The sequence below is a fragment of the Salmo trutta genome, chromosome 20 (assembly GCF_901001165.1).
Source record: "Salmo trutta chromosome 20, fSalTru1.1, whole genome shotgun sequence".
NCBI lineage: Eukaryota > Metazoa > Chordata > Actinopteri > Salmoniformes > Salmonidae > Salmo > Salmo trutta.
The window spans coordinates 31,748,252-31,761,379 of record NC_042976.1 but is presented as its reverse complement, the minus strand read 5'-3'; the positions used below and the strand labels follow the sequence as shown (position 1 = coordinate 31,761,379).

The 13,128-nt window shown below is 41.3% G+C and overlaps 1 protein-coding gene and 2 long non-coding RNA genes across 3 annotated transcripts in view; 1 reads left to right on the top strand and 2 right to left on the bottom strand.

Moving 5' to 3' along the window:
• The first annotated feature begins 1,105 nt into the window (after positions 1-1,105).
• On the top strand, positions 1,106-11,951 carry LOC115155871 (uncharacterized). Its single transcript, XR_003868161.1, has 2 exons — positions 1,106-1,382; positions 11,750-11,951. It is a non-coding gene; the product is annotated as an uncharacterized LOC115155871 (long non-coding RNA).
• LOC115155872 (uncharacterized) lies at positions 3,258-8,854 on the bottom strand. The gene is made up of 3 exons (XR_003868162.1): positions 8,408-8,854; positions 4,758-4,942; positions 3,258-4,633 (listed from the first exon to the last, which is right to left on the bottom strand). It is a non-coding gene; the product is annotated as an uncharacterized LOC115155872 (long non-coding RNA).
• The window catches only part of LOC115155869 (alpha-1,3-mannosyl-glycoprotein 4-beta-N-acetylglucosaminyltransferase A), a 60,369-nt gene continuing 56,197 nt past the window's right edge, over positions 8,957-13,128 (bottom strand). The window contains exon 17 of the mRNA XM_029702872.1: positions 8,957-13,102. Within this exon, the coding sequence (XP_029558732.1) occupies positions 13,076-13,102 (27 nt within the window). The 3' untranslated portion in view covers positions 8,957-13,075. The remainder of the gene's footprint in view (positions 13,103-13,128) is intronic.

The window sequence follows — 13,128 nt, the reverse complement described above, 5'->3', positions numbered from 1 at the left end:
CTCAATCAAGTTCTCAAGTGAAGTTAGCATAATAAATTACAATCCCCATACTGACCCATTTAAGTCAGTTTAACTACTATTTACAATTAATAATTTCAGTGCTGTCATTGTTCCAGAGATTTCCAACGTTGGTCCATTAGTAGCCTTTCCTGCCCCGGAATCTAGACCTGTTATCTCAAATGAAATTGTATTTGTCACATGCGCCGAATACAACAGCTGTAGACCTTATGGTGAAATGCTTACTTACAAGCCCTTAACCAACAATGCAGTTTTAAGAAAAATAAGTGTTAAGTAAAAACTTCTAGCTGTAGAAAATAGAGGGAGATCAGAAACTAGTCAGTTCCATACATAAGGATTAAGTGTTGAATTAATGTCACTGATGATCTCATCACGGATCTCTTGCACTTCAAGAAATAGGTCTGCAATGCACTACAGTGGCCCTCCTTCAGACACTGACATCTCCCCCTGCAAAAACAGACAACACAGGGTTAGCTAAACACTTCTTTTTTTTACCAAGACTGGTGTCATGTTTTTGATCATTCTCACCGTTTACATTGACCACACAACATATATGCATTAATACAAAAAGCTTACCCACTACTACTACTACTACTAATGACACGTTCAAAACAACTGGGAACTCAAAAATACGATGTCAAATCATGACGTCAGTGATCTCCAGGTCGGAAAGTCAGTGCTCTAGAATTAAGGAATACCAACGTACTTTTTAACAGCATAGGCTAAGAAGCAACATTCTGTTTTCCATCAAAATTATAATTCTTGCGAGTTTAAGAATATGTCACAAGAGAAAAGATAAATCGCCCTTATTAAACACTCCAGATAATTTTACTTGTTTTGACTGCTATGAATAAACAATTAAGCCAGAGGAGGTGGCCAATATACCACGGCTAAGGGCTGTCTTAAGACATAGCCCTTATCAGTGGTATATTGGCCATATAAGACATCCACCTGAGGTGATTTATGACTATAAACTGGTTACCAATGTAATTAAAACAGTAAAAAAAAGTCATTCCCGTGGTGCATGGTCTGATGCTTTCAACCAATCATCATTCAGGGCTCAAACCACCCAGTTTATAATTGCAAACAAATCCTGTCTGCACATGTTCGTAACTACACTCTCCGACAGGAGAGTTTGAGTGATGTTTGTTGGACTGAGGATCTCAAAATCTTTGTTCAAGAAACACTTGGACGAATTTCAAAAAACGAATGTTACGCTCTTTGGGCTACTTTTAAATTGCACCGCGGCCGCAATGACAACCAATACTTTGAAAAATGTATCTCAATTCACAGGAAAAGCAGAACATGGCAACCCTGACCTTTGGTTTGGATTTCAGTCTGATGGAGGGCGGGTTTACAGACGGGTGAGTGTCTAGAAACCTTAGATTGTCCACTTTCACTGGTGTGATAGACGAACAAGCTACATTTCTGCCATTGTGTTGTTGTGATTGGCTATTACGAACCTTCTGTTTGCGATGCACTGCAAAGTGCCGAACGACTTGGGAAACGCAGCAGCTTGATAACCACATTAGTTAGGAAATAAATTATGTTAAAGTTGCGTGAATTCGAATCTGGTATCGGAACAAAATAGTCAGCACATAGTAACTTCTGATTTCTTTGTACTTTAATTAATGCAAACACATTTATGGTAAATATGATGTTTCGTATATACGGGCTCGCTGTGTCACCACGCAGGGCAGACAGAGAACTGGAATAACATCACAAGTTTTTCTTTAAATACTTCTTGACAGACTTAGATCCCTCTCCCTGAGGGCCTGTCATAGTAGAGGCTTGGGTGTGGTTTAGACTTACTCCAGCCTATCGTTGGCGTGCAGGCTGGTCCCAGCCTCTAGACGCATCTTTGTTGCCAGGCATAGTTGTCTTCTAGTTTATCTTCATGTGTGTACCCGAGAGTCAGACACCCAAGGACAGTGCCTGTTTTTATGCTACAGTTAGGACAGTTTCTGTTTTTGTGCTACAGCTATCTTCCATTCTACCAGCCCCTCCCGTACACCTGTCCTTGAGCGGCCCCACAACCAGGCATTGTGTGTGTGTGTCACGAGTCTACTCAGCCTACACTCCTACTAGCCAGCAACCCTCCAGTTAGTCATGTCTATTATATGTTGCTCAATCTATGTTAATACAATATAAACCTCTTAGTGCATTACAGTCCATTCATACTTAGGCCTACATCTACTGTAAATGGTAATGCATCACATATAATAAGTGAAATAAAACCCAACAATTATAATACCTTGCTGCAGCGCTCTATCAACACACACACACCCCTCAAGCCCTACCCACCATTCATTCACTCACTCAGTTACAGCCTGATCACTGCCTCATAGTCAGCAGGTAACAGTGAAATATATAGATTTGTTTTTAAAGAGAAATGGAATGGCGATCGCGGTGCAATTTAAAAGTAGCACAAAAACCCTCCAGCGATACATTTCACCCGCGGCATCGTTTTCAAAGTATCCAATTCTCAGGAAAACCGCGAACGTTGCAACCCTGACCTTTGGATTTCAGTCTGATGGTTGGGCGTGCTTACAGTCTAGACACCTTAGATTGGCCACTATCACTGGTGTGATGGACAAAGTAACACATTCCTACCATTGGCTAGTCGAGCGTTGTGATAGGCTATCACAAGCCTTCTGTTTGCGATACACTGCAAAGCCGTCTGTTGAGTTAGATAATGTAGTTTACATTTTAGTCATTTAGCAGACGCTCTTATCCAGAGCGACATACATTAAATTTTTTTTTTTTTCCCCCCTGTGCTGGCCCCCCGTGGGAATCGAACCCACAACCCTGGCGTTGCAAACACCATGCTCTACCAACTGAGCTATAGGGAAGGCACTTAGTGCTCAACCCGACTACTTGGGATACCCAGCAGCTTGATAACCACATGAATTGGTAAATAAATTATAATAGGTACACTATACCTTGCTCTATCAACGCACACACCCCCCCAAACCCTCCCCACCATTCACTCACTTAGGCAGTCACGTTGAGTGGAATGTACTTGCTAAACTTAGCTAATTACTTATTAGCCAGCAAAACGAAAAGCGGTCAGCTGTTCTAACACCATGAAGAGTCGACTAATTGCAGGCAGGAGACAATATTTTGGGTATTAAGCCTAACGAAGGTCACACACAGCACATGCTTTTTTTTGTAACTATTTGAAAATGCAAAAGGGAATCTTCTACCTTCATCCAGTACATAACCAATCACAAATAATACAATGTAAACTGAATCAGCTTTATTCAACAAATACATTTGCATGTACAGGAACTTGACTGAAAGGGTGCTGCCACAAACAGAATATACAGACAAAAATAAAATATCCACATACAATATGTACACTTTAAACTGCAGGTAGCCTACTGGTTAAGAGCATTGGGCTGTTCTTCCAGTTCGCTGGTTCAAATCCCGAGCAGACTGAAAAATCTGTAGATGTGGCCTTGAGCGAGGCACTTTACCCTATTTTCTCCTGTATGTCGCTCTGGATGCGAGTGTCTGCTAAATGACTAAAATGTAAACAAATATGCTAAATGATGCATATAATAGGAGTGCAAAGAGCAATGTGCAGTTTTGGGATGATAGTCTGTGGATGAATAGTGCAAAGTCCATGGATGAGAGGACCAGGTGGACAGTTGGTGAGGGCCATGGCACAGGGGAAGAAACTGTTCTGTGGCGGGAGGTTTTGCCAGAGGGGAATGTTTGGAAGAGGGGGTGGAGGGGGTCGGCAATGAACTTTCCAGCCCACTTCCTTGCCTTCGAGTCGTGCAGAACAGCCAATGACCCTCTCAGCAGACCAGGCAATCCGTTGCAGTGATGGAGGTGGTCATTGAGCACTGAATCAGTAGACACAGCATTCAAAGGAGGGCTGAGAACAAAACACCATGCATTCACCAAACATTGCACTGAGGAAAACAGATTTTTTAAAATAGTAATTGTCTGATTAGGAACTACTATTATCTATCAATGACAGAATCTAAAATTATTTATAGTTGACATTGGAAGTTTTATTGAATAGTCAGTAATAGAGTCAAATTGCATAGGGAGTCTTCCCTGTAGCCTTCCCTGTAGCTCAGTTGGTAGAGCATGGTGTTTGCAACACCAGGGTTGTGGGTTCGATTCCCACGGGGGGCCAGCACAAAAAAAAAAAATAATAATAATAATAATAATAAAAAGTATGATATATATGAAATGTATGCATTCACTACTGTAAGTCGCTCTGGATAAGAGCGTCTGCTAAATGACTAAAATGTAAAATGAGTCTCATCAGAGCAGATGTTATCAGCAAGCCAGAGCCATCTGAGGAAAGAGCACAAAGTAGAACAAAGATTTACAGTAAGTGCGAACAGAATAAATGTATCATTTGACATAAGATTCCACCTAAAACAATGACATTAGCCCTGTCCCAATGAATCTCTGCTCAACTCTTCACTTCCTTCGCAAAACCCATTGGAGGAGGTCTTAGGCAAGGAACTTTGGGTCATCTCCTCTTATGGGGGTTTTAGGAGGCGGCGCGATGATCAGTCCTTGCATCCATAACGCTATCTATGAATTTGAGAGCGGTTACATTTCTCCAGCCCCATTCCTCAGCTTTTTACTAAACAGGGGCAAGAAGAACGCTTTGTTATTGTTTCAACTGCTGATTGCCGCTTTAAGAAACAAATAAATGAGCATACAAGTATGTTTAAGCATACATGACTGTTGAGAGTGTGGTGCCATACCTTTAACTCCCAGGTGCAGCAGAGCAGACACACAAAAAATGACGTTGCGGCCGATGTCTTGACCACCCTCTGGCTGTCCTCTATAAAGCAGTATCCCTAGAAGGTGTCCCAGGTACTGTTTGTGGCCATGTCACCTCTCAGAACCAGTGAAGATCTCCAGGTTTTCAGTCAGGCATCAGCTTAATCTATAGAGGGCAGAACAACACAGGAGATGGAATTAGATTTAGTATGGAGTAGAGGTCGACCGATTAATCGGAATGGCCGATTAATTAGGGACGATTTCAAGTTTTCATAACAATCGGTAATCGGTATTTTTGGCCACCGATTTGCCGTATTTTTTACAGCTTTATTTAACTAGGCAAGTCAGATGTGGGACGTGACCGTCCCACCTGCGGGACACACTATTCAACAGCCAGTGAAATAGCAGAGCGCCAAATTCAAAACAACGAAAATCTCATAATTCAAATTTCTCAAACATAGAACTATTATACACAATTTTAAAGATAAAATTCTCCTTAATATAACCACAGTGTCTGATTTCAAAAAGGCTTTACGGCGAAAGCATAATATTAGATTGTTAGGACAGCACGTAAACAAGAAAAACCACACAGCCATTTTCCAAGCAAGGAGAGGCGTCACAAAAACCAGAAATACAGCTAAAATGAATCACTAACCTTTGATGATCTTCATCAGATGGCACTCATAGGACTTCATGTTACACAATACATGTATGTTTTGCTCGATCAAGTTCATATTTATATCCAAAAATCCCATTTTACATTGGCGTGTAATGTTCAGAAATGTTTTGCCTCCCAAAACCTCCGGTGAATGAGAACATCAATTTACAGAAATACTCATAAACGTTGATAAAATATAGAACAGTTATTGAAAGAATTATAGATACACCTCTTCTTAATGCAACCGCTGTGTCAGATTTCAAAAAAGCTTCACGGAGAAAGCACACTTTGCAATAATCTGAGTACGGCGCTCAGAGAACAACAACCGCCATTATAGAAAGGCGACATGTTGGAGTCAAAAAAAGTCAGAAATAGTGTTATAAATATTCACTTATCTTTGATGATCTTCGTCGGAATGCACTCCCAGGAATCCCAGTTCCACCATAAATGTTTGTTTTTTGTTTCGATAATGTCCATATTAATATCCAAATACTTCCGTTTTGTTCGCGCGTTCAGACAAGTTATCCAAATGCGCCATGCTCGCGCATTTTGTTGAGACGAAAAGTCCAAAAACTTATACTACAGTTTGTAGAAACATGTCAAACGATGTATAGCATCAATCTTTAGGATGTTTTTATCATACATCTTCGATAATATTCCAACCGGACAAATCCTTTGTCTTCAGAAAGGAAAAAGAATGCCCCTCCCGCTGACGGCCACGCGCATGAATGATCTAATGGCACTCAGCCAGACACCTGGTTGAAATGACTGTCATTCCCTTCCAGGTCACAGTAGAAGCCTGTAACAACGTTCTAAAGACTTGACATCTAGTGGAAGCCTTAGGAACTGCAAAATGACCCCTAAGTCACTGTAGTTTGAATAAGGAATTAATTTAAAAAACTACAAGCCTCAGATTTTCCACTTCCTGGTTGGATTTCTCTCAGGGTTTTGCCTGCCATATGAGTTCTGTTATACTCACAGACATCATTCAAACAGAAACTTCAGAGTGTTTTCTATCCAAATCTACTAATAATATGCATAACCTACATTCTGGGCCCGGGTAGCAGGCAGTTTACTACGGGCACATCCTACCCTAGAGAAGTTAAGAACACATTCTTATTTTCAATGACGGCCTAGGAACGGGGGTTAACTGCCTTGTTCAGGGGGGATTCGGGGATTCGTTTTTGCAACCTTCTGGTTACTAGTCCAACGCTCTAACCACCTGCCTTACATTGCACTCCACGAAGAGCCTGCATGGCAGGCTGACTACCTGTTATGCGCGGGCAGCAAGAAGCCAAGGTACGTTGCTAGCTAGCATTAAACTTATCTTATAAAAACGATCAATCTTAACATAACTAGTTAACTACACATGGTTGATATTACTAGTTTATCTAATGTGTCCTGTGCTGCATATAATCTATGCGGTGCCTACTTCGACAAGCGGTGATGATTTAACAAGCGCATTTGCAAAAAAAGCACTGTCGTTGCACCAATGTCCCTAACCATAAACATCAATGCCTTTCTTTAAAATCAATACACAAGTATATATTTTTAACCCTGCATAATTAGTTAATATTGCCTGCTAACATGAAATTGTGTCACTGCTCTTGAGTTCATTGCCTGGCTCATTGTGAACTAATTTGCCAGAATTTTACGTAATTATGACATACCATTGAAGGTTGTGCAATGTAACAGGAATATTTAGACTTATGGATGCCACCCGTTAGATAAAATACGGAACGGTTCCGTATTTCACTGAAAGAAAAAAACGTTTTGTTTTCGAGATGATAGTTTCCGGATTCGACCATATTAATGACCTAAGGCTCGTATTTCTGTGTGTTTATTATATGATAAAGCAGTCTGACTGAGCGGTGGTAGGCAGCAGCAGGCTCGTAAGCATTCATTCAAACAGCACTTTCGTGCGTTTTGCCAGCAGCTCTTCGCAATGCATTGCGATGTTTATGACTTCAAGCCTATCAACTCCCAAGATGAGGCTGGTGTAACCGATGTGAAACGGCTAGCTAGTTAGCAGGGTGTACGCTAATAGCGTCACTCGCTCTGAGACTTGGAGTAGTTGTTCCTCTTGCTCTGCATGGGTAATGCTGCTTCGAGGGTGGCTGTTGTCGATGTGTTCCTGGTTCAAGCCCAGGTAGGAGCGAGGAGAGGGACGGAAGCTATACTGTTACACTGGCAATACTAAAGTGCCTATAAGAACATCAAATAGTCAAAGGTATATGAAATACAAATCGTATAGAGAGAATAGTCCTATAATTCCTATAATAACTACAACCTAAAACTTCTTACCTGGGAATATAATAATCGGTGTCGCGTTGAAAAATCAATCGGTCGACCTCTAGTATGGAGTCAAAGTCCCAAATTAAAATCCTTGTACAACCCATAGACATTGGTAAAAGGGTAAACAAAAAAGTATGACACTGGAGTTTGAGGAAAGTGGAGCGATACATATGTGCAGAGTTGTTTAATTAAGGCATAAGATGAGTTGGTAGTCACCACCGTATTTGTGAGAGTGCAGTAATTTCTGAATCTTGACATGTAGTACATATTTCTTCAGGTTAACAAAAATATCTTCTCTAATTCATTTAATACGTGCGGGAATGAAGTTCTACTCACTCGTAAACTCTCAAATGTAATTTGCGCGCACCACACCGGTCTACGCTCCCTGAACCCGTCCTCTTCTCGCTCGACTCAAGCGTTTGATCGATGACGTTTCATCTTGCTCACGCGCCCCATCTAGTGCTCGTTCGACTTTTGGCTCGGAAATGACACCATACATAACTAGAATTAGTCAGGCTGGTGCAGAAAGCTGTGCACTTTGCAATGGAAGTGTGGCTTAGCCAACCAACACAATTAATAGTAGGCCTACGCTTTAAAAAAAGTATGGTATACAAGTTAAACTGTCAACGTTAGCTAGCAGCCTGGTCCACATTTAGGCTTTCCTAACGGTAACGTTACCTTTACAACGTAGTCGTGTTGGAGACATGCGTTGGTGTCCTCCCTGATTCCAAAGCATGCATGCCCTACCATCCTCTGTCCTCGTAGCATTTAGGGATTTTGTTGTACTTACATTTAAGACAACTATCGGATCAATTACGCAAGAAATGTATAAGAAAATACTATTTGACACGGTCGTTGTTATGCAAGCCACCATCTTTGATTCGCAAAGTATCCTGGGAATGCGGAAGTGAACTATATGCATGCTGGGAGTGTTTGTAGTTCCTGTAAAAAAAAAATTAAAAAGAAGTTTGGTATTGTAACGTACTTTTTCCAAGTCTACTGCTAGGGGCCACTCAAGGCTCACAGAACACCGAAAGGAGCACGACGGCAAGGAGAATTCAAATATAGCAACTTTGAGTCTCCAACATGTTGATGCCATCTCATTGATTTGAAACTGGCTGGTTCCACATGGATGTGTGGCTGATGGTGATGAGTCATTCTCCTGTCAAAACAGCAACTACATTACTTGAAATAATGAAACTAAGGCAGAAAACAGATGGGCATGAATTGTTTCAACAAGTTTGATTTATTTAAAATGATGAGAATGTACATCCATGTCAAAAGCAGAGGCAGACATACTAATGTACATGAAGGCACATGGACTGATGGGGAGTAGTAGGTGGAGACAGACAGGGGTGGGAGAGCCTTACTGTCGCAGTAGTCTATCCTTCATCCACTCCTAGGGTCTAGGCAGGCATCCTCCATATTGCTTTTATATACAGTCTTCAATAAGCGTGGATGAAGGGCAAAATACAAAGACGAAAGGAACCCAATTTAAACTACTGAGGCACACCCACAGTTTGCGTTCCCCTCTGCCCCAGCCATCCTCCACATGAATGGCAGGAGTTTACTCAGGAAGTCGCAAATACATTTATCTGCAACGCTCTGGCGAAGTAATGTATAGATCTGGCACGATTCGCAGTTCTAGAGTATCAGATCTAAATAATACATTTCTATCCGAAGGTTCTAGAATGTTGCACTCTTTACATAAGCCCCAGGTGTGAGCGAGGATCTGGTTTGACCAGGGGGCTCAGGGGAGGGGCCAGCTCCATGCAAAGGTGGTTGGTTGACCAATCAAATCACACACACACCATCAATAACAAACATTTACAAAGAAGCAAACCTGGTACAAAGTGTCCAGCTTTCGAAAGTTTTGCCCAAATCCCAATAGTGTTCCACAGTATGCGTCATAATATCCATAAAACCTAGCGGTCAAACATGGACATTGTTCCAATCATTTTTCCCCATAGGAAATTTTAGAAACACTAAGGGCTGTGTTTCGTGTAGGCTTACCCTGACGTGACATTTTGATAACAGTGTAAATATCTCTAGGACAAGATGACTTATCAATATATTTGCTTGTGTTTTTACGCCCAAAATCGAAATGCTAATTAGCTGCCAATGTGGCCAACATAAAGAACTACAAATGCCATGATCTGCAAGAGACTGCCAATTCGAGTCAAAGGTAAGGCTCTCTGGATTAACTAATGTTAGCTAAATGTAGTAATGAATACATTTGATTAATTTCTTTAAATGGACAACTCTGAACGGTATTGCGCAAGTTTTACATTTACACAACACCTGTTAGCAAAAGGTATCAGCTAGAGATGACATGCAGGAGCTTACAGAGATTTGTAGTTTTGCGTGACGTCTGTTTTGACGCTAATTATCATTTTCAAATTTCAAAGTAAATAGAGCCTAAATATATTGGAGAAAAAAAAAAAAATCACCTTGGACGAGAAATTTACATGGCTATCAAAACGTCACACCAGGGTAAGCCTATACGAAACACAACCCTTTAAGTGTTTCTAGAATCCCCTATGGGAAAAATTAAATGGTGGAAAAACGATTGGAACTATTTCCCTGTTTGACCGCTAGGTTTTATGACTCCTCCACTGTGGGGCTCTATCGACCCCTAGTCTGTATCCTAGCTAGGACAAAGAAACAAACAAAAAAAGGATTGGGTAGGAATTAGCAATAGCACCACCTTGCTCTTATAGTGTAGATGGGATTTGTTCCTTATAGCTGTCCAACCCTTCTAGATCAACATTAAGTGCTGAGGGGTTGGGGCTAGGGGGATATTTAGAATTGGACGCGTGTGTGCATGCACATAAACCGATCACCATCTTCTCAAACGTGGATGGATTTCTGGTAGAAAAAAATCCTTCATAAAATCTCTTACTATGGAAAAAACAGTTTTGACCTATCCTGAAACAAGGCAAAGAGCATATAGGACGTTTAGACAATGCAAGTTGCTTTTCTGTATATCTACAGTGAATAAGACGCCACTCCAAGTGGAGCCTGGCTGTCTGCATGCAGCCCTCTGCAACAAGATGGCACATAGAAAAAGTACAGCAGTCGACATATCCTGTCCAACAACCACCAGCAGTCTCAGATTGGACAGATTCAGGTGTCACATGGGGTAGAACTCATGAGGATGTCAGAAGTGTGAAATGACATCCATTGGAGATGGTAAATGAGAACACACCAAAAAAAGTATAGAACATTAAACAAATTCAGTGCAACTTTCTAAATAGCATTTGATCATCAGTTTACAGAGATTCCTTCCCAATTTACAGAAAATAAAATGTCCCCAAAAAATATATCCCCCCATTGCTGACGGTAAACATGGGGCACACTGTACAATTGGTGGTGATTTATGGTGGAACCGCTACCCCTGTGTAGCCATCTGTCAATCAAGTATCACGTATTCTGTAAGGACCTATAGCATTTCAAACCTCCAAGGGCGAGTCAACACCCCTATGTAGGACAGAGGAAAGGGAGGGAGTGAAGGGTTTGGAACAGAGCCATTCAGGTTCAGACTCTCGGATGAGCAGGATTTTAAGGCACTTGGGTCTGATCTAGCACAGCCTCGGCCAGTATCTGTGGCTTAAACTTGCTACATCCATTTTTGGAATTATAAATGAATGAGATTATATATATATACACACACATTGATTCGTGAATAATATAACATAAATGCCTCATGAGCTTAGTTCAACAGTCATACCCCATCAGAACCCAACATAAGCTTGTTTTACTCCAATGCTAGTAAACAATGTATTTGTAAACAAACACTATAGCATCAAAACTTGGTTAAATCTATCATTTTGATATATTGGATGGTCAGTCCTCTGTCTATGAATTTGAGAGTGGTTACATTTCTCCAGGCCAATCTCAGCCTTTTAAATTATTTTTTTTTTTTTTTTTACCAGAGGCAGGTTGAACTTAATGTTTCAATTAAGGGTTCTAGCTTTAAGGACTGTTCTGACATCTCTCATTTTAACTTTGACTGTCTAGGAAAGGTCATCCAAAAACGGACTCTGGACCAGCAGTTGGAGCCAACCTCTATCTGAACCAACCAGCAGACAGAGAACATGGAACACCAAGCCGCACTGTGAAAACAATTATTCATTTTCAGAACAAAAAGAGCAGGTGCAGGCACATAACTACTGTAGTATAAACGCTTCACAGAATAAAAAATACAAGTTCTGACTTTTAACCTCTTGTACAAATTATGGATTTATTTCAAATAAATTAATTCACCTTCATAGATCATTGTCATAGTAGTAATAATAATAATAATATCATCAATATAGCAATATCCCTTCAGGTAAGCAAAGTCCAGGCCAAAGTGATTGGTTTACCACTAAAAGGACACAGGTCTTTCAGCCTGGCTTCCTGTCAAACGAAGTAGAATGATAAATATGGTTTCCTTCAGTCACCAAGATTATTCATTTAATAATGAATAGGATTAAACTGTCCCAGACACAGCTCTTAGGTAATGTAGGTTTCAGATTTTTGCCCTAGAATGGTTAGGGTTGGGACCGGGACAGGTAGGCTGACCCTAGATCTGCGCCTACAGGTTACTTTTACCCAGAGCATTCTTCATCAAGAGATAGCTTGGCAGACCTGTCACTTTAAAGATACGGGAACCACATTTTGTTTGCCATCGTCGTTGTAATTCCCTTAAAAGAAAGGCAGTTATCCTCCACCATAAGATGACTGACAACTTACTTGGTCTATTACTTGCTGTTTAGCAAGAACACACAACCCTGTGGAAAACAACAAAAAGCAACAGGTCCGTGAGGCTAATTAGACATTCTTCAGTCACCAGCAGGGGGCTCTACTGTGGCTCCAGTGACAGTGCAATACCCCAGTGTACCAGACCAGAGATGGGGATGGTAGAGAGCACATGGAGCAGTGAGCACCTACTTTGCACCAGTGTTTGGGTGACATCAGGTCAGTCTCTCCGAGTCACAAGCCCTCTGTGTAACACACAGTTACCTCAACTGTTAGAGCTGGGAACGGAATTCTGCAGGACACACCCAATTCCTTCTGATATTTTAAACGTCTCTTTTTTGTACAGTAGTATTCACATTTATGCAAAAAGATAGAGCAAGTGAGAGGAGAGCAAGAGTGAGAGCAAGTGAGAGAGAGCGTAAGTGAGAGAGCGAGTGAGAGATTGAATGAGAGTGTCCTCAGACGGAAGCCCTGAGAGGAGTGGCTCTGGTGCGCTCTGAGGATGTCACTGCTGGTTGCCAGAGGGCCCCTGGTAAGTAAGTTTTAGGCGCGTCTGCGAGCACCCCGGGGCCGGGGGCCTGGATTGTGGCCCCCCGCCTTATGTCAGCCTGGTAGCTTTTTTATGTGGATCTACAGAGACACACAGAGGAACACAG